The 21,587-nt window shown below is 36.7% G+C and overlaps 2 protein-coding genes across 3 annotated transcripts; one reads left to right on the top strand and one right to left on the bottom strand.

Annotated features, from left to right (window-relative positions):
• Positions 1-4,823: 4,823 nt before the first annotated feature.
• On the bottom strand, positions 4,824-6,866 carry LOC111996624 (endoglucanase 23). The gene is made up of 3 exons (XM_065765561.1): positions 6,696-6,866; positions 5,769-5,930; positions 4,824-5,669 (listed from the first exon to the last, which is right to left on the bottom strand). Exons 1-3 carry the CDS (start codon positions 6,864-6,866, stop codon positions 5,061-5,063), a joined length of 942 nt encoding a protein of 313 aa, XP_065621633.1. The 3' UTR covers positions 4,824-5,060.
• An 8,262-nt stretch (positions 6,867-15,128) lies between these two features.
• Positions 15,129-19,458, top strand: LOC111996611 (zinc finger protein GIS2). Of its 2 annotated transcripts, XM_024028595.2 has the most exons (4): positions 15,129-15,272; positions 16,624-16,811; positions 17,299-17,391; positions 18,648-19,458. In XM_024028595.2, the coding sequence occupies exons 2-4, from the start codon at positions 16,687-16,689 to the stop codon at positions 19,204-19,206; spliced, it is 777 nt and encodes a 258-aa protein (XP_023884363.1). In that variant the 5' UTR covers positions 15,129-15,272; positions 16,624-16,686; the 3' UTR covers positions 19,207-19,458. The 2 variants fall into 2 exon arrangements, with proteins under 2 accessions (XP_023884363.1, XP_065621635.1); XM_065765563.1 differs by lacking the exon at positions 15,129-15,272 and having other exon boundaries at positions 16,602-16,811.
• The last annotated feature ends 2,129 nt before the right edge of the window (positions 19,459-21,587 follow it).

Here is a 21,587-nt window from a genome sequence, read left to right as displayed (position 1 = left end):
ATATATATATATATATATATATATATATATATATATATTTAACTACAATAACAACTATGTACACCCCTTTTTATGATGCCAAAAACATCAAAACCCAGATTGACAACAAGGTGCCAAATATTGAATGTTCAATATTTATTTATGATGCATGAATTGCATGTTTAAATAATAATTAATAAATAAAACTTAATATCATATATATTTTATATCTATATTTGCTACCTCACTTTGAAGGATTCACAACATCATTATTTTATTTATTTGATTTTTAAATCAATTTTTTTACCACTACAAACTTGTTTTGCTTATATTTTTGTTTTGTACTTTGGTCCATTTTGGTCCAATTCGGTCCCAATTTGGTCCATTATGTATACTTTGTCCTATTTGGTCCACTTCAGTCCACATTGATTCTATTCGGTCTGATTAGGTCCATTTTGGTCCTATTTGGTCCACTTCTGACCTATTCAGTCTTATTCAGTCCACTTTGGTTCTATTCGGTCAATTTTATCCACTTTTGTCTTATTCGGTCCATTCGGTCTTATTCAGTCCACCTTAGCTCTACTCAGTCCATCTCGGTCTATTCTGTCAACTTTGGTTCTATTCGGTCCACGGGGTTTTATTTCGGTCCACTTTGGTCCTTTGCGGACCATTCTGTGCACTTTTGATCTTATTCAGTCCACTATGGTCCTATTTGGTCTACTTTAGTCAACTTTAGCATTATTCGGTCCGTTTTGGTCCATCTTCGTTCTATTCGGTTCACATTGGTCTTATTCAGTCCAATTTGGTCCAATTCAATTCACATTAGTCCTATTCGGTCCACTTTGGTTATATTTGGTCCAATTTGGTTCTATTCGATCAATTCTATCCAATTTTTTCTTATTCGGTCACTTTGTTCCTATTCAGTCCATTTTGGTCTAATTCGGTCCATTTTGTCTGCTTCGGTCATTTTCAGTCTGATTCCATTCAATTTGGTCCACTGCGGTCCATTCGGTCTTATTTCAGTCCAATTTGGTTCTATACGGTCCATTCGGTACACTTTGGTATTATTCAGTCCACTATGGTCCTATTTCGTCCACTTCGGTTAAATTTGGTCCTATTCGGTCCATTTTGTTATTTATTCCACTTTGGTCCTCTTCGGTCCTATTCTGTCCAATTCGGTCCTACTCTGTCTACTTTGGTCCATTCTATTATATTCGGTCCAACTCAGTTTGCTTCAGTCACTAAACAATTTTTTTTACCTTGGTTCAGCCCAATCTCATATAAAGTGGACGGAAGTTCAAGCCCAACATATCACCTCTTTGAACAGGCTTGAATTCATTTTCACTGGCCCAAATCCTAACCCAACCATCTCAAACAATGCATTTCAGCTGCAAATTCTAATTTGCAGCCACCAAGTTCAAAACGAAACCCCAGCCACAAGTGAAAATGAAGCCATGTGAGGTAAGTTTTGTTCACCGCCACCCATTTCCAAAATGGGCCTAATCTGTGTAGTCCTGTATTTGTTTTTCTTGGGGGCTAGGTGGCCCCACACAGGCCCAGAGTAGTTAATGTTGTTGTATCTGTCCAACAATTCTTGTTTCTTGACAGTATTATATTCCTAAAAAGAAAGAAGGAAACATGTTCAACAATGACCCATCACCTACAAAGATCAAAAGTCCACACTGACACAAAATGGTACAGGTATGGTACAAAACAATGGTGACAAAGGTAGGCTACAATTCTAGCTGGTATTGACAACACCATCTGTCATTGATGGAGCTGTGATCTTGGAATGTGAAGACCACCCAAAAGTGAACACTAATTATGAGCATGGCATGAAGATGAAGATGAAGATGATCCATGGTGGCAGACTAGAGCTCACGAGACCAATCAATAAGGTAGGTGGCAAACAGAGCTGCTATCTGCCCCTAGGTGCACTTAAATTTTGGTTGGTAACAAGCATAATCAAAGCCCAACCAACAAAGGAAATGTTGGTCCATCAGACTATCAGAGTCCTCACTCCTCAACTAATAATCAATTAATCATTTTTTATTTTTGCTTCTTTTGTGGAAGACCTCAACTGATAATCTAGTGTAGCCATTAATGTACTATAAATTATCATTCTTATAGCTTCTCTCCCCCAAAAAAAAAAATCATTCTTAGCCTTTTTCCTTTTGGTCGTAATTGTAACTGAAAATTGTGGGCAAACTTACATGCGAGCAAATATCATATTTGGGATAACAATTTTGCCCCGCCCCGCTTAACTCGCCCCTCCCCATTTCGCCCCGCAAATGTGGTGGGTTAGGGATAGGGCAAGATTTTAGACCTACACCACAGGGTAAGGCAGGGATGGGTTTAGACTTTTTAGACCCGCCCCGCCCGTCCCACGTTGTTAAGGGTTATAATTGTAAATTTTTTTTTTGGTTAACTTAATTGTAAATTTTTCATACCCTAAAACTCTACTATTTATACAAACCTATCAATATTAACTTATTTTATTCTACCTAATGTGATTCTCTACCTTTTATTTTGTTATATGTTATACTATGAGATTTTTTTTTTTGGTGATTGTCTTGTTAAACTCTTGGATATATTATTCAATTTTTTCTAAAAATTGATTTGATTTGATTTGATGGGATAATTTAGTTGAAATTTCAAGTATATTTTTATTAATAAAATAGGTTTCATTAAAAAATTGTACTAGTTGTAGAGCAAATTAACAAAAAGTAGAGTTTTACTGGGTGGGATAAGACTTTACGAGGTCCCAAGGGGTGGGGATGGGGTGAGAAAATTTTCCCTGTCATGCAGGGCAGGGCGGGAATGGGGCAAGATAAAACCATGCAGGGCAGGGACAAATACCCCATCTTCTAGCCTCGCCCTACCCCATTGCCATCCCTATATAATATAGCTTTATATATGCTTAATAAGTTTTGAGTTATTCTTCAACTCAACTTAATCTCACAATATTTTTAGAATAATATAATGTGTCAGTTCATCATAAGTCAAAAAAAAAAAAATTTAAAAGAAAGGATTATGCTAAGACTCAACCATTACTCAAAAACCCAATCGTAATTTCATATGTTGTGAAAATATTATGAAATTTTGTTGTTCCTTTAGACATTTTTTTTTGTTTCTTATATATATATATATATATATATATATATATTCAAATTATACCTATTCTTAAAATATTTGTATCTTTGAGGTAGGTGATAGAATAAATACATTGATAAAGAGATAATATACAAAGCGTGTTTAAGAAAAAGAAATATCATCAGCCAAATTTGAATGGATGACGTATAATTTTTCACCTATGTTTTTTGTTATTGTTTTTAATGTAAGTATGTAACATATTGAAATATTAATTTCATCATTTCATTTTTTTTATTTAAAAAGTGATAATTTGTCCCCACTTATTATGGAAGGCTGTTTGAATTAGGGTTGGGCAATTGGGCCAATCCCCCAAATTTTAAAAAATTGCTTAAAAATAAGGGACTCATTTCTTGCATTGGCCTGTGATTAAGAAGCTCCCACCAACCTTAACTAAACATGAACCATTTAAACACACACACACACACACACATATATATATATATTACATTAAAGTTGAAACACAATCGAAATTCAAATTGAAACCAAATTAATTATAAATGTTGATCTAATTTTGTGTCATGCAAGTGTCCAATTTTATTTTATTTTAATACAAAGTGGCTTATTCATAATATTAAACCAGAAAGCCAAGACAATCACCCTACTCACTCAAATATGATCACCTCATCATCACTGCTAATAAATATTTACATGTATAAGCATGCCTTATAATCTAATTATAATATTATATCGTGAGACATAAGATTTAGACTCCTTACAACCTAGTTATATCATATTAGTTTGAATCAATCATATTTTCTTTATTTATTTTTATCTATTTAGAAACGCATCAAATCTCTTCTCAAAAAAAGAAAAAGAAAAAAAACATCAAATCTCAAAAAATAAAAATAAAAAAAGAAATTGAGAAGTATTGTCATTGTGCACTGAATTTTTCCTTTGATTTTAATGAAGGCAGTTGAATAAATTTTTTGGATAATCTCATACAAGCAGACATGGACAAAGCCCGTGAAATCGCGAGGTTCAATAAATCAAATCATGTGCATGTAGCGGCCAAAAGCCTCGTGATCTAAAGAACAAACCGCTACAATTAATTAAAGAGAATTATCCTCCATCAACATAATTGAATAGAATTATCCTCCTATATCAACATAATAATTGTAGTCATCACTTATCAATATCAGATTGCTAAACACCTAACAGGAAAACACAAACGAAAAAATATAAAAATAAAATCACGGGCAGCATAATTATTTTCTTTTAGGTTGCACATTTCGCTGTTGCAAGATCACAAGGAATCTCCTGACTAAATATTAATAATAACAAAATTAGTAATAATCATAGTGATAAACTGATAATGTTTGGTTACCCTACCTTCATGCACTATGCGCGAAACTCATAAACGTACTGTCAAAAGACAAAAAATATAGGAATTTGAATGGTTTTTCTCTGAACTAATTTGGTGGAGAGAAATCTTATCCTTTATTTATTTGCTGAAAATGAGTAAAATTATAGGTGTATAAAGATAAAGTGAAATTTTAATTAGGAAGATAATTGTAAGCAAATAAACTTCAAGAAAAAACTAAATCAAATGCATACTAAGGGTTAATGCATCTAAGCTTTCAAGGCCATCTTGGCATAGGCATATGTGGTTTAAATATTATAATGTCTTTAAAAAATGAAAAATTATGTCTTTAGAAAAGTTGAAATCTCACTTCCTACCATAGAAAAGTGCATAGGAAGAAACAAAATGTAGACAATGTCATTGATCTCGAGAAGCCATTAAGCTTCTCACATTATCCTTATATAAAAAGTCACAACAAGCTTTTGTGACCAGAAAATCACACAACTCAAGAATCGAACAAATTATCAAGCCTCTTCCCTCTTCTTTGCCCAAGATGAGAGGCATCTTTTCCATATTCTCAATTGCTGAGAGTTCTGAATTTATATACAAAAAATGACTTGTATTTTTCTTAACTAGGGTTGGGATTAGCAGCCAAGTATGCTAATGCCCCGACTAATGGTGCATTAATGTAAGTCGTGGGCTCGGACTTCTTAAAATCAACTCGATCATCCTCATAGATATCATCTTCTCCTGGTCCTCCCACAACAGCCCCAACCAAGACATTTGGATTAGGATTTGTTGAGTTGAAGTATATTGAACCCTCCTTGCAAGCAATGAATTGGGGATAGTCCTTAATGGATGGTAAAGATGAGCCACGATGGTGAATACGCTGTGGATAGTAGTCACTAAATCCAATCATATATGATAAACCCTTAGGGTTATCACCTAGAATATAATCAACTTGCCTCTTAGCCTGTTGGCGTAGTGTGGTTGGAGTAACATATATGTTTCCACAATTAATAGCTTGTGACGTTCGAGCTAGGTAATTGGCATAGACTAATGAAATGAAAGCTATTGATGTTGCATGTTGCATGTTGCTACCTCCAGGCCTGTATAGGAGTCCACCAGGAGTGTAATCTATGTGCGAAGATGATGATTCGGGTATGAGAGTGCACATGAAACTATCAGCAGAGGCTTTGTATGATTGGAGAGAGTACATATTTCCTTCTATGACTTCCTATAATGAGTGAGAATTGTTTTTGTTAGAATTAAAGTATGTTCAAAGATTTTGTGCTGAACATCTAGCGAAATGTCTAGGAAATTTGATTAATCTGACCTTAGAGACTAAAACGTTAAGGCCAGCATGCTTGTTGTCCCACCCAAATTCATTGATATTCTCATCGGCACCAAGGGTTTTGCCATTGCTTTGTATGTAATTGAGGTAAGTATCATCCTGTGTAGCCTTCCTTAGCCATGCTGCTCCCCACAGCAACTCATCCTATCCAACCCCAACAAAATTAAATTGCATCAGATTGAAGTATGATCATATATAACTATAAAAACCAATTAGTTGGAAAAAGAGTAATCTTGTATACAACAATTTCATAGCAATTGAGTTGAAAAGTTATTACAGGTTCTAATTTGGACCTACTACTAACATATTTTTTTTTTAACCTCCCAATAACAATACTTGACTTGTAAATTTTTTTGTTACTCTAGACTTATTGGTTGGAAAACCCACTAAACCTGTCCATGGCAGTTCACATGGGATAACAAGCAACATGACACAACATCCACAGAATAGGAATCTTTCAGAATTCATTCAATGGTGATCTGCTGCAAAATGCAAATAATTAAGACTCTCTTGTCATGCATATTTTGCCATTTTAGTTAACCGAAAAAAGGGATAGGCCTTATCTTGTTTGCTTGTTCTGGCATGGTTTGGACTCAACCCTCACACAAATGTTAAATGTGACAAAGGCATAAAGCTGCTTGCAACTTCAGCATGTGCAACACTCGTCCTTTCTATAATTTAGAACTAGAATTGCTGATCAAATTGATAAAGAAATCCCTAGGCATAGATTTGCTCTTCACAATTAGGGTCACTTAGTAAAGTCATTACTAACTAATATAGTGATTTTTTAATAATAAAATTATTGTCGAGGTAATGCATAACTTCAAATGCAACTAGGATGTTGTCGGTAATGTGACATTTAGAAAGGAAAGTGCTTTGGCTCTCTGTGATAATCTGGGGAAGAACAACCTTAAGCTTGTTAGAGAGGACTTTTGCAATAATTTTATATGTGACATTGCTTAGGCTAATTGGTCTAAACTCAGTCATTTTGGTGGGGGATTTTTTCTTCATAACAAGTGCAATGTTGGTTTTATTAATCTCAGCAATAGGCATATGAAAGTTAAGAACATTGAGAGCCATATTAGTGACACTAGTGTCGACAATATCCCAGTATTTTTGAAAAAAAAATTGCTGACATACCGTCAGGTCCGGGGGCCTTGGTTGGATGCATTTGCTTAAGGGTAGAGAGGACTTCATCCTTAGTAAACTCCTTGATCAGCTCCACATTCATCTCGCTGGTTACCCAAGAAGGAATTGCACCTATTACATCATCAAAACTGCCAGGATGGGATGAGGTATAAATATCCTTGAAATATTGAATGCTACTCCTGCAATAGTTTCATTTGTGTTATACCAGGTCCCATTTTCATCTTGAATTCCTAGGATAGTATTCTTTTTCCTTCTTTCAGATGCCCGATGGTGGAAAAATTTTGTATTACGGTCCCCTTCCTTAAGCCATTGGACTCTTGATCTTTGATTCCAAAAAATATCCTTACTATCCAGAAGATCATTGAGATCCTTCCTTAGGCGATTTCTTTCAGCTCCATGTCTACCATTAGTGTCTTGAAGGAAAAGAGAATGGAGGGCTTTCCTTTTAGTTTGAATTTGCTTTAGAATATGTCCGAAGACTAAATGGCTCCAACTCAAGAGGCTAGTTGCATAATGCTTAAGGCTAAAAGCAAGACCCCCAGGAGTGTTTGTGTCACGGCAGGCACTCCAAGCATTTTGGATAATATTTTTGCATTCCTCCTTATGTATCCATATTGCCTCAAAGTGAAACCGATGCTTCCGGGGGGAGGGGGGGTTGTGCATTCTCTAAGGATGGCAATTTTTGCCCGACCCATGGGTACCCAGCCCAACCTGACCCTAATGGATTGGATTTTATTCGGCCTGATAAAGAATAGGGTCGGGTTTGGGTTTTTAAAAAAAAACCCCAAACGGGTCCGGGTCGGGTCCGAGTTTTGGTAAAAACCTGGCCTGAACCCAGACCCGACCCGACTCGGTTAGATAAATTTAAAATTACAAAAAAACCTACCTATATATATATATATATATATCAACTCTAACCCTAAAACTCATTTCCCTCATTTCTCTCTTAACTCAGCCGCCTCACATCACCCTCACTGACTCAGACTCTCCCTCTCACGCTTACTCACATCTTATCCTCCCCTCACTGACTCTCACTCTCACTCACATCTCATCCTCACCCTCACTCTCATTCACTCACTGACCCACCCTCGCTCTCGTGGAGGAGCACAGATCTCGTGGTGGTTGTCGTTTGTCATGGAGGAGCACGAAATCCATAGATTGGAGCTTGGGATTGTTAGATCAGAGAGAAATGAGGTCGTGTTGTTAGATCGGAGCACCGCCAATGGGGCTTTAGTTAGTTTAGTGGTCTAAGTTCTTCATATTTTTTTTTTGTTCATTTTTGTTTTGGGTTCATTTCCTCTCTCAATAGTTTTTGTTTTTGGGTATTTGTTTGAGGATTCAATCTGTATAGAATGTAATGCATGTGTATATTTTGCGTTGGTTTAAATGTAAATCGGAGTGGATGTTTGTGTTAATGTAAAAATTGGTCCATAAATGGATTTTTTTTTTTTTTTTTTGATGTGATAAATGGAGTTTTATTTCTTCTATTTTTTGTGTTTATTTATTATTTACAGCAAGACTGATAACAATGATGATTGATTTGTGTTACTGTTTGTGTTTGGGTTTTTTTTTTTTTTTTTCCCCTCTTATATATATATATAAAAGATTGGGCCACGGATTAGGCCCAAAAGTGGCTGGCTAGATGGGGCCCGTAGATACTCGACGAGCTGGGTTTAGGGCTAAAAAAAAGACCCGTTTATTAAATAGGTTGGGTTCGGGTAACAGGGGAAGACCCGCGGGTTGGGTCTGGGTTTCAAAAAACCCAGCCCGAACCCGACTTGGTGCCATTCCTAGCATTCTTTGTATCTGAGATAAGCAGGGCATAGTGGTCAAAGGTAGAGTGAATGAGGTGGTGGACTCTAGTATTTTGAAAATGGCTTCTCCATTCATTAGTGGCAAAAGCACGATCTAAGTGCATATAAATTCTGTCGAACCCCTCTCTTATGTTACACCATGTAAAATCGGAACCATTATAACCCAGGTCTCTGAAGTTGCAGTAGTTTATTGCATTCTTGAAACCGTCCATTTGATGTTGGGACCTTTGTACCCCACCCCGTTTCTCCCCCATTGAGATGATCTCATTAAAATCCCCGAGGTAGAGCCAAGGGAGTTGAAAATGGTGGTGAAGAGAGGTATTTTGTGTTACTGTTTGTGTTTGGGTTTTTTTTTTTTTTTTCCCCTCTTATATATATATATAAAAGATTGGGCCACGGATTAGGCCCAAAAGTGGCTGGCTAGATGGGGCCCGTAGATACTCGACGAGCTGGGTTTAGGGCTAAAAAAAAGACCCGTTTATTAAATAGGTTGGGTTCGGGTAACAGGGGAAGACCCGCGGGTTGGGTCTGGGTTTCAAAAAACCCAGCCCGAACCCGACTTGGTGCCATTCCTAGCATTCTTTGTATCTGAGATAAGCAGGGCATAGTGGTCAAAGGTAGAGTGAATGAGGTGGTGGACTCTAGTATTTTGAAAATGGCTTCTCCATTCATTAGTGGCAAAAGCACGATCTAAGTGCATATAAATTCTGTCGAACCCCTCTCTTATGTTACACCATGTAAAATCGGAACCATTATAACCCAGGTCTCTGAAGTTGCAGTAGTTTATTGCATTCTTGAAACCGTCCATTTGATGTTGGGACCTTTGTACCCCACCCCGTTTCTCCCCCATTGAGATGATCTCATTAAAATCCCCGAGGTAGAGCCAAGGGAGTTGAAAATGGTGGTGAAGAGAGGTAATGAGCTTCCATGAGTCATTTCTTTTATGAGTGTTCGAGTGCCCATAAAAACCTGTGATTCTTCATCTGAAACCAGAGTCTGATTCAGTAACAATGGCGTCAATGTGATGTGGGCTGTAGGTTATGATGTCAATCTTAATATCCTTTTTCTAGATCATTGCAAGGCCGCCATTCTGGCCTTTGCTCGGAACAAATAAACAGTTTAGGTGGGACATTGATCTTCTTCTCTTTTCTGCTTCTTTTTTATTGAGTTTTTTCTCCTCGAGGAAGACGATTATGGGATTCCAACGCTGCATAAATTCATGCAGCACCCTAACTGTCCGGAGGTTCCCAAGCCCTTGGCAGTTCCATTCGAGGGCAATCATTGCTCCTGACGGTGCTGCATGGCAGCCACAGCCAATATATAATCAAGGGAGGGGAAGGGAAGGGAGGGAGCATGGAAAAGGCATTTTTGAACTCTATTTTCTTTGGACTCTAAAGGTTCAAAAGTACCTAGTCTTTTAGAGTCCACTTCAATCTCAGAGGCTAGCGTCTCAATGTCTGGGGCCTAGGCATCATCTTGTACTTTTTGTTTTTAGATTAACTTTCTTTTTTGGCTGGGTGTTGTTGGGTGGGCCATGCCCCAAGGTGTTAGCATCAGATTTGCACTTGCGTTTTAGTTTTGGCCTTGACGGGCTTGTTACTTCTTGGGCTCTAGGGTTAGATGAATGCGGTTGGCCCACTCTAGAATCTGAATCCCTTTTATCTTTTTTGGAGTCTTGGGTGCTGCCAAAGATCAACTTTCCTTGCAAATCATGAGAGTTTCCTTTTTCCTTCTAGTTATGTTTCAAATTTTCTGCCTTGTCCCATCCGTCCTGGTTTTTTGCCGCTTAAAGAAGCAAAGTAGTCTGATTTGTCGTTATGCTTGCCTTTGGAACATTCCCTAACGCTAGATTTTGCTCAAAGATATTGTTTCCCCTAAGACCAACTGACTCGGGTATACTCAAGTTGTTCGAGGGTGCACGATATCCCATGTCGCCGGTTCCCATCTCCTCCGCGGCCTGGTCCTCGCTGGTGGTGGTTCGGGTTCTGCTTTACCCACTCTTTGAGTTTTAACTAGTCCTCATCCATTCCCTATACTATTTTTCTGCCTCTTGCCCATTGGTGGTTTCTGAATAATGTCTAATATAGTGACCGATTCTTCCGCATATAAAGCATAATATTGGGAGCCTTTCGTATTTGAAAGCTACCTAGTGTTTGCCACCCTCTAGGCTAGAGACATAGCCTCCTTTTCGTAGAGGCTTGTTTATGTGAACATCAACTTTTATACGCATAAACTTTGCTTGGTCAAATTGCCAGAAGCATTTGTCAACTTCTAAGAAATTACCAATTATGCCTCTAATGTCTTTACCTACCTCTTCATTCATGAACTCAAATGGCAGACCCCAGACTTGGACTCAGAAAGGAGCATGTGTGAATACTATATTTGTAGAAGATAGACCTTTTTTCCAATGACACAAAAGGAGGAGGTTGTTTTCAAAGTTCCATGAACCACTCTTTTCAACCCATTCCATTTGATATCTGGAGCTGAACTTAAACTGCAAAATATCATTGCATACCTCGACTATTCTTAGATCAAACCCTAGCTTCCAGGCCGTTCTTAGGGTGTTCTTAAGGGCACAAACATTCTGTTGATGGTCTAAAAGCAATTTTCTAAAGAGGTTTAATGAGCATTCTTCAAGGTGGGTGACTGGATTGGTGTTTGTGACTTGTATCTCTTCTCCTTCTTCTTTGGTTAACTTGAGGTTTTGGAGTTCATTTAAGACTGTTTCTTCCATAGCAGAAGGGGTGTTGACTACTGCACATAGAGTAGGTCTATGGCTGGCTAAGGAAAAAATCCTAAAAGGGCGAGGGGAGGGAATTCTCGTTCAGGCCAAGAGGGAAAAGACTCCTACTAGGGAGAGCTCTTTTTGGTTCTGTAACTGCCACTTCTTTGCCCTATATCTATGCAATGATAATAATAATATTATTAATATATTAGGATATTTACTCTATGGTGATTGTTTTTATCATTATTATGGTAAGATATCAATTGGTTTTTGGTGTATGCGGGGTTCAAATCCCAAATCTTCCATGATAATTGCTAGAATTTCAACTTTCACTCTATGAAGATTGTTTTTATCATTATTACGGTAAGATATTAATTGGTTTTTGGTACATGCGGGATTCAAACACCAAATCTTTCATGATAATTGCTTTTATCATTAAGCTAAAATACCAATTAGTTTTAGTTGTAAGCGGGATTCAAATTTCAAATCTCTTATTGATAAAATACTTTATGCTAACTAAAACTGAAGAAATAATAATATTCTTTTATACACTACCAATAACGTTGCTTTTACAACCATTGTAGGTTGGTCCAACTGTTTGTAAGGCTGATGTTGGTTCCCTTTTCTTTAAATGCATTGGCGGATACTTGGATAGGTAGCTTAACTTTTAAGGTTTGAGTCATGAAATATTTTAGTGGAAACTTTATGAAACTTTGCCAAAGTGTAGAGTTCTTTAGGGTATGGGTCATGGGTGACTTTGCTTATACAAGTTGAAGGATTAGCTCTCCTAGTTTTTTAAGATGGGCTTTTCCTTGTTTATTTACAACAAAAATGATGGGCTTTTTCGTGTAGTGTTTGATCAAGTTGGACCATACTGGGTTGCCTATTTCAGCAGAAACTGTACAATCCAAATCCCACTCTCTCTCATGCACACTCCCTAATCTAAAACCTAAACCAAACAAAAAATGTAGGGCCAAACTATTTTTGCTGATTATTTAAACCATAGATAGGCATGGCTTGGGTCAGGGATAAAGCGGGAAGAGTAGTGCAAGCCCAGGCATTGACATGATATGAATGGAGAGAAACAAACAACTCACAACTCACAAGCAATCAAGTATTAATAAGATGTACATATGTATATGGCACACTTAATGGTATGAGAAACTGTCTAACATGTGATGCATACATAGCACAATTTTGTCATTGGTCATTTCAAGGGAATAAAAGCTTTTGAGCTCGATAAAACGGACTACTTAGAAGGAATTTAGAACTTCAAAATACACTTCGTTCAATCATAAGACTTTCATTTTGCTTTATTATTAATATCAAGTTATATAAATTGACGATTTTAGTTACAATATAAACATAACATTTAAATTCTTTTCTTATCAAATAGAAAAATAATTTATATTCCAAAGATTTGGACTCCTTTATCTTTGTTTGATGTTTGTAATGGCTATCCATCCGTATAGGATGGGGGTGGCCCATTAATCCCCATGGGCGAGGGTCTTGGACTTCTCAACAATACTAATATAGGCCTGCCATATCCCAATTATTCTATTTTATTGAATTCCTACATAAATCCAACCACTTTAATGTCTCACTTGGTCACAAGCCTACGTTATCCGGCTCGGCATCTAGACTCCTTTATCTTTGTTTGATGTTTGTAATGGCTACCTATCCATATAGGAATGGGGTGGCCCATTAATCCCCATGGGCGAGGGCCTTGGACTTCTCAACAATACTAACATATGCCTATTACATCCCAATTATCCTATTTTATTAAATTCTCACATAAATCCAACCACTTTAATGTTCCACTTGGTCACAAGCCTATGTTATAAAGCTCGGCGTCCGGACTCCTTTACTAAATATAACATAGTTATATGTTATTATGTTGAGCAGGTATGGCTTTTAAAGTTTTACTAATATTCAAAAGTTGCTAATAAAGAAGGAAAGTCCCCTTTTAATAACATAGATCAGTGCATGATTGAGGATCGTGGGGGTGTGGGATTGGATTTTTGGAAAGTCACTATGGTTGATTCCTAACTTCCTTAAAACCTCTATAGTTGTCTAAACACCAGTGATTGGAATCTACTAGCGGATTGAGTGAGAATGCTCCGATAGCAAAGTCATGAGATAATACTTACAATTGAGAAATTAATAGAGTAAGTTTATGTTGTGTAGTTTTTATACTTTTGCAAATGGAATTATACACTATTTATAAGAGTTATTTTAGGGGGCATTGTGGGGGAATTCCCTCTTTTCTCACAGTTGTAGACAATGTTTTTAGACCTACCCAATAAGCTTCATGTCCCTTAATAATCCAAAAACTAGGGCTAAACTTTTGCTAAACAACATTTAGGTGGGGTATGCAATCCTCTTCCAAAACCTTGCCATAGATAGTACACATGTCAATAGTTGTGGTGGACTTTTCAGAAAAAATGCTTTTAGGTCGGCTAACCAATTCTACAAAAGGTCTTGACATGGGCTTAGTTTGTGGACCTGGCAGCCCATCTAAGCTTAGACATGGGTTCGTGGACCTTAGACTTAATTCCCACACAAGATATCATATTTCTGATCAAATTACCAACACCACTACAAGTCTACAATGCATGCAGAATCTGTTCATAGAGTCTTCCCTGAATATAAGGATCAATTTAGAATGCATGATGGGAGGTTCTTAAAAATAAAAATTAAGGCCCTGTTTGGTAGAGTTGTTTAACAACACGTTTTTAATTTTTAAACAACATTACATGAATTTTCACACACTTTTTCACCCACACATATTTAAAAAAAAAAAAAATACAAACAATGATACCAAACAAGCCCTAAAAGTCTCATTTCTTTACGCTTTGGTTATTTTTGAAGATAGTTTTTTGCATTTTCTGTGTTTGGTAGTATAAAAAAAAATTGAGTCAAAGAATTTTTTTTCTTAACTTTCCTTATTTAGCTTGACATGAGATAAAATTATTTTCCACTAAAATTTTTTGAAGAACAACTCTATTTCACTTGAAGCTAAATAAGGAAATAACTTTATCTTACCTAAAACTAAATAAGGGAAGTCAAGAGATAGTTTTTCAATTTATTTTAAGGTTGCTACCAAATAAAGGAAAAATGACGAAACTTAAGTACAGTACTTAGGTGTTGTTTTTTAAGTTTCTCTCTTAAAATTTAGCCATATGACAGACTTAACAAAAAATATACTTTCATCCATGAGAAAATTGCTACATGATTGAATTTAAAGAGAAGAAACTAATTAACAACATCTAAGGTATGAGATTTTTAAAAGAAAAATGATATAGTTTTTTAGAAAATACTTTTTGAAAAATAATACGAGGCCTTTTGGTATGGGATTTTGAGTAACAATTTTCAGTTTCTAAACAAAATTACATATATTTTTACACACTTTTTTACCTACACATATTTCTAAAAAAATACAAATAACATTACAACAACGCTAAATCTTACCATTTTCTTTCTCAAAAAAAAATCTTACAATTTTAAAAGAAACAAACAAAGCGTAAGTCTAAACTAGGAACCTTTGAAAAAGGCCCATTAAGGCGAACCTGGCCCAATAAGGGAAATTGCTGGACTTTTTAGGGGGCCGAGGCGGGCTTTAGCTAAAAAACCCTTTTTTATAATTAGAGAGAGTGCGTAATTTTTCACAAACGCTGTCTCTCTCTGTCTGTATCTCCCAATAGTCCCTAATCGCACTGTCTCCGTTTTTCTGTTACTACTTTGGATCGTACATCAGAATTTTATCCACGCTTCTCCTTCTCCAGCTCAAACCATCAGGTTCGCTTCTTAATTCTACGCTCTCTTCAGATTCGAAGCTTTTAGGGTTAAGGTCAATATTCCCCCAATACTGTTTGTATCTATGTATGCTTGTATGGATTTTGATGAATTGGTTTCTGATTTTGATAATTAGGGTTTTGTTCATGGTTTTGATTTGGAATCTAGGGTTTCGTGATTTAATTTCATTGCAACATGGAGATTTGTTAGGTTTATTAATTGTTGTGACTTGTGTGAGCTAAGCGGATGATTCTAGAAGTTTCAGAGTTTGGATGGTTTGTTTGGAAAAATTGCAGAAAAGAAGTAAAAGGAATGGTTATGAATAGTGGGTATGTTAAAGGAGGGACTTTCTATTAAAGAAAACGGATATTGGGATAGAATTTTTTTTTTTTTTTTTTGGTCTACTTTTTGATATTTGAGAGTATAATATGAATAATGTTGGTTTTTCTGCGAAACTATGACTATATTTTTCTGTATATTTTTAATTGGTGAGCTGCACATGCGCCCACTGTGTCTTGAATCCAGGACTTTTACTCTCCATCCAATTATTATGGAAGGAGGAAGTACTGTTTGAGCTAGAGGTCATTGCCTGTAATATGTATATACATTTACACAATAGAAATTTTTGCATGATTCGAGGGGGCCTCTAAAGGCCCAAGTCCCAACCCTAATATGTTTGTCTGATTCTTAATAAATTCTTGCAATGTCCTCAAAGTTCCATATATTCATTGCTTGTAGTTGTATCTGTTTTTCGATAATGATTCATAGCAGTAAAAGATGGGGCGCTTTTGAAGTGGCGTTAGATTTGAATAATGCAATGAATACCCAGCTCACTATGGAAACATCTCATCCTATCTTTGTATATCCTTCATTGGAAACAGTCCTTTATAAATTCCCTGAATTATCAACTGATGTTTTCCTATCCCTTGTATTACTCTCCATACTAGTGATAACTAGGGCTGAAAAAGTTTCTCCCTTTGCGCCAAGTAAAGAACTTGTCCCACTGTCTTCCCCTCTTCTCTTTCCAATTTCTTTCGGCTCTAAAGAACTTCAACTGGTTTTGATGATCTCATAAGAAGATCGAGACTGAACCCAGTCTATGTATACTTAGGCTTGGTGTTTAGTTGGGAAGTTGACTGTTTGCAAGGGCTGCGTGAATGTTTATTGAAGGATGTGGTTGAGGAACTGGGTGTTGAGTGTAGTGATATTTTGTTGCTATGAGATGGTTGCTTGTTGAAATTTAATATTATTTGCTGTTGGGGTCTGGTGTTTTCTATTTTGAAGGGGAAAGTAAGGGGTTGGGTTTGGTTTGGACTCATGGATGTGATGTTGGGTGTGGTTGTAATGTGGACAGGGAGGAGGCAGCAGCTGTGTGGTGTTGTGGTGGTGGTAGGTGTTGTTAAGGATTATTTTGAACATGAGCTCTGACAGCAGGAGCAGAAGCAGGAGCAGGAGCAGGAGCCCAATGGATCGTAAAATCCGTTCTGATCGCTTTTCCTATCGTGATGCACCTTACAGGAGAGATTCACGTCGGGGTTTCAGGTTTTCTGACTTTTGACCATTTATATATTATTTCTTTTGTCTACATAATATGAGGGCTAGGGAAGTAAAAGTACGCTCTCATGCTTCACTAGAGATGGTCTCCAAACGTAGTTATCATCCTAGCGGGGTTGAGTAAGACTTGAATTTGTCCTTGAGAACCTCTAAAGTCCATATTTTGTTATTTTGCTTCTGGATGATTATGTACTGCTTTGTTTCAAACTGTTGTTTTGAGATATTGCAATTTCCAAAGAGCAGTGCTAAGCCATTATTTCTGATGTTTAGTTGGATCAATCTCTATCTGGAGGGGGAAAACTATTCTCTTACTAAATATCAGTTATATCTTATCTGTGATGTTATTCCTTTTAAAGTTCCTTTGCTTTTCAGCTAGATTAAAAATAGGTGACAGAGAGAAATTTGATTATGGATGTAGATTTTACCATGCCATTATTTTCCTCTCAATGTTCAATGTTTTTGGTTTTGTTTCCAGCCGAGACAATCTATGTAAGAATTGCAAACGTCCAGGTCATTATGCTAGAGAATGCCCTAATGTGGCAATTTGCCACAACTGCGGCCTTCCAGGGTAAGTAAAATTAATTTGCACTGCTTTGTAATTGAAACATAGATGTTCAGCGGAGTTAAAGCTTCTGTACTTTCTCAAAACATTACTTACTTTATAGTCCCACTTAATTGTTCAAGCATTTCAACTTTCAAGGAGCATTTATTGTTGGGAAAATAGAGATTAGTCAGTTTATGCTTTTTTTCCTACCCTTTAAATCCTGATATATGTAAATTTGTGCCCCTCTTTTTGTCACTTCATCAGACGCTGCCACCTCCTCCTATATTTGCTTTACCGTAGCTATGGTTACAGCCTACATATCTACCTAAAACCATCAACTTCGTTTACCACTAGCGCCACCAGCAAACATTATTGCTGCCCTGCACTGTATTTGAGGTACTACCTCCACTTCCAAAAGCACCAACTCCACTACCATTATCAGCACACCACCTGCTTCCTCTTCACCTCCTCCGCCTTTTACCTTAAAGCAGTCGTATCAATCAACCTGTTACACCATTATGGTGTTGCCTTCATTGTGGCACCGTTACATTACTACTTCCATAATACCCATCACAAATTTGCTTTTTCCACTTCACTGCAACCTCTGCCTCTGCCTCTGCTCTGCCTCTGCCTTATTGCATATCTGCCCTCTTCAGCTTAATAAGCTTTTATTGCCAAACACTATCATCAATGGCAATCAATTCTACAACCTCCATTGTGTGCCTTATTTTTATGTCTACTGCACCAATATTGTCTCCTGAGAGAGGGCTGGTCTTTGGCAATAACACTGGCTGCAGTGTATCAGAAAAGATTTTTATATATATATTTTTGAAGCTTTTGTTGGCTTTCTAATTTGCAGCAGCAATGCGATACCCAGTTTCCATAGGTTAAAACATATTGTAAGTATAGATCACTAGCTGTTAAAAATTATGTGATGGCCAAAATATGAGAACAAAACCTTGAATCTAATGAGCTCTAGTTCAAATGGTAGTTCTCTCCTTTGTAAGCACTAAGTGTAGGGAGAGTTCATGGTAAACAAACCCCCCACCCCCCGCCAATAAAAATAAAAATAAAAAAAATGAAGGAAGATGAGAACAAAAACCTTCAAGCCTTGGATGTTCAAGGAGAGGAGGTCCTTATGGGTGACGTGTATAGGGTATATCATACTTGTGTCATTTCACACCAGTAATCTTCGTTATACAACGGCATTGATATCCCCCCCTAGTTTTATCCTTTAATGGGACATTTTATTCAATACTGACATATTCTTTTCTGTCCAGGCACATTGCTTCAGAATGCACAACAAAGTCGCTATGTTGGAACTGTCGAGAGCCTGGCCACATGGCCAGCAACTGTCCAAATGAGGGCATCTGCCACACCTGTGGTAAAGCTGGTCATCGTGCTAGAGAGTGCACTGCTCCCCCACTACCTCCTGGGGACTTGAGGTTGTGCAACAACTGCTACAAGCAGGGTCATATTGCAGCTGACTGTACAAACGAAAAGGCATGCAACAATTGTAGGAAGACGGGCCACCTGGCACGTGATTGTCCAAATGATCCCATCTGCAACATGTGCAATGTAGCTGGGCATGTAGCTAGGCAGTGCCCAAAATCCAACATGATTGGAGAGCGGGGTGGTGGTGGTGGTGGTGGTGGTGGTGGTGCTGCACGTGGTGGTGGTTACCGTGATGTTGTATGCAGGAACTGCCAGCAGCTGGGTCATATGAGCAGGGATTGCATGGGCCCTTTGATGATCTGTCACAACTGTGGTGGACGGGGACATCTGGCATATGAGTGTCCTTCTGGCAGGTTTATGGATCGCTATCCCAGGAGGTACTAATCAATGGCAGCTCATGTGCTTAGCAATCTATTTTCTTTGTTATGTTTTTACCTTAAAGCAGCGGTATCTTAGTTTTTGGATCAATTGAAAGTTTAAACTTAATGAATTTAGATGAGTGGATTTGAAACTTTATTTGGTGGGGATGTGCTGATATTGATGTGGAGCATTTATTTTTCTGTTAGGATTTGTATGATTGTGCTTGAGTACGGAATAGATTTAGCTATTAATAAAAGCTGTATTCCAATTGTGTTACTGTAAAACCCTCGAAGAATGCCTCTTAGTGCATTAGGTGGTTTATTTGCTCTAATTTAGAAGCTTGCAAAATCATCATTGCAAACTTGAGATTCTCGGTGGTGAAATATTGGACTTCCCTTGAACAGGTTTTGATCACTGTATCTTTTGGAACTCTAGAATGTGAAATCTTTCACCACGAGAAAATGCAGGAAAATGTGCTCAACTTATGGAGTTGGAAAACAGCTTTTCCTCTAACCAGAAGATGGTTGAGGATTTTATGACTGAAGAGCTGTCATTAAGCTTCAAGTCTCTGGCTTCTGCATGGTGTTGTGCCATAGGTTTCAACTTTCAAGGCATTCATGTAAATCACTAAATTGAGTGCTGAGACAAGCCTGACTGTTGCAGAAGCTCAGAGGGGAGCAAATCTCAAACGCAATACCATTTCTTGGTACACAGTGGTCATGGGTTGTGTCGGTTATTGGGCTTTGTTTTCAGGCTGGGTTTCTTGGGTTGGGAGTTTCAATTATCAAAATGCTATGTTGTAGGTCACAACATTGATTGGACTCCGTTGGGCCATTCATGGCTTCTGGTTTTTTTTCTATCTCAATGTTTTTTTTTTTTTTTTTGGAGAAAGATTTTCTATCTCAATGTCGCTAATAGTAGTAACCTTTAAAATTTTATATTCCGAAGAGCTGAGTGCAGAGCATACAAAATATGCTATTGCTAGAGTTACAAATGGTAGGGGCAAGAAATCCATCAAGGAATGCTATTTCCGCTTTCATCTATCTTCTTCATGTTGTTTGTCAAGAGCTTATTATCATTCCTCTGCTCTTCTCAGTTCTCATAATGTAGTACATAAATTGTGCGTATCCAAAGTCTAAACATTGTTAATCTCAAATAAATAAATAAATTAGTCTAAACGTTGATCACAGCGTGGTTATTCTTTTGTGGCTTTTTCCTCTCAAGAAGATTGCAGAATGACTAAAACTGGTTAATCCGGCTATGATAATCGTAAACCAACGAAATATATATATATATATATATATATATTTTGATGATTGAAGGTGCGAAGAGATTGAGGGTTACATATATGGTCAGTGAATCAGGGCAGTAAATGATCCAAGAGTTTATGAATAGTTCGGACTAAGTTTGAAAAAAAAAAAATGATTATGCTCATTTATTTAGCCAAATGAGTCAAGTTTAGGCTCAAATATTAAATGAATCAAGTTCAAATATAATAATATGTTTATGAATAAATTCATGAGTAATAAGGCTTGGTTTAAATAAATCGAATGTTATATATCTGTTTATATGTATGCATATATGCAAATAGAGTTATATAGACTTGATGTTGGATTGTGAATTCGAAAATAAATTCTTAAGATATCAAATTTGCATTTATAGTTTATTGATAATATAAATAGTTCATTTTATAGTAAAAATTATATAAAATTGTTAACAATGCAATATTGATAAATCAATTTTTCTTATAAGTTTACAAACAAATAATATAATGTCAACTACAATTTATTTATCCAATATTAGCCTAGACTTGTGAAGGTATTAAAAACTTCATTTATAGTGTCACTATACATGAGAAAATAATATGTTAATCAAGTAACTTGTAAACAAATTCGAGCTTACTCAAGGTTGAACATGTAATCAAGTTTTTTGACAAGTTCAAGCTAGGTTCGTGTTCAAAATAAAACAAAATGAATAATTCTAAACTTTAATACTCAGTTTGGCTCGTTTATATCCCTACAACAAAGCATCTCATGGGTGAGGCAGGAGAGGGGGGGAAACCCAAGCAAATATTGTGGTTTAAGTTATACTTTTGGGGACTTTTTTTGCTACTTATATTTCTTGTGGGTTGTTAACTCAATTGGTAACATATCTTATCATCAAATGAGAAACTTCGGTTCCAATTTTGCCTATACTAAAAACTAATCAATATCTTAAGCTTATGTTACAAAAGAATCATTATAAAACAAACGCCATAAGTTCAAACCCTGTTTTATTTACCAAAAAAATATTTCTAGTTGCCTATTTGAATTGAACTCCGTAACTTTGTAATATACTAGGAAATATATTCGTATAACCCGTATTCTTTAATACTTATCTCATACATTCGGCATATATAGTATGTC

This window comes from Quercus suber, unplaced genomic scaffold, assembly GCF_002906115.3.
Source record: "Quercus suber isolate HL8 unplaced genomic scaffold, Cork oak 2.0 scaffold_639, whole genome shotgun sequence".
In the NCBI taxonomy this organism is placed as follows: Eukaryota; Viridiplantae; Streptophyta; class Magnoliopsida; order Fagales; family Fagaceae; genus Quercus; species Quercus suber.
The sequence above is the reverse complement of the archived record's forward strand: the minus strand, read 5'-3'. Positions and strand labels throughout refer to the sequence as shown.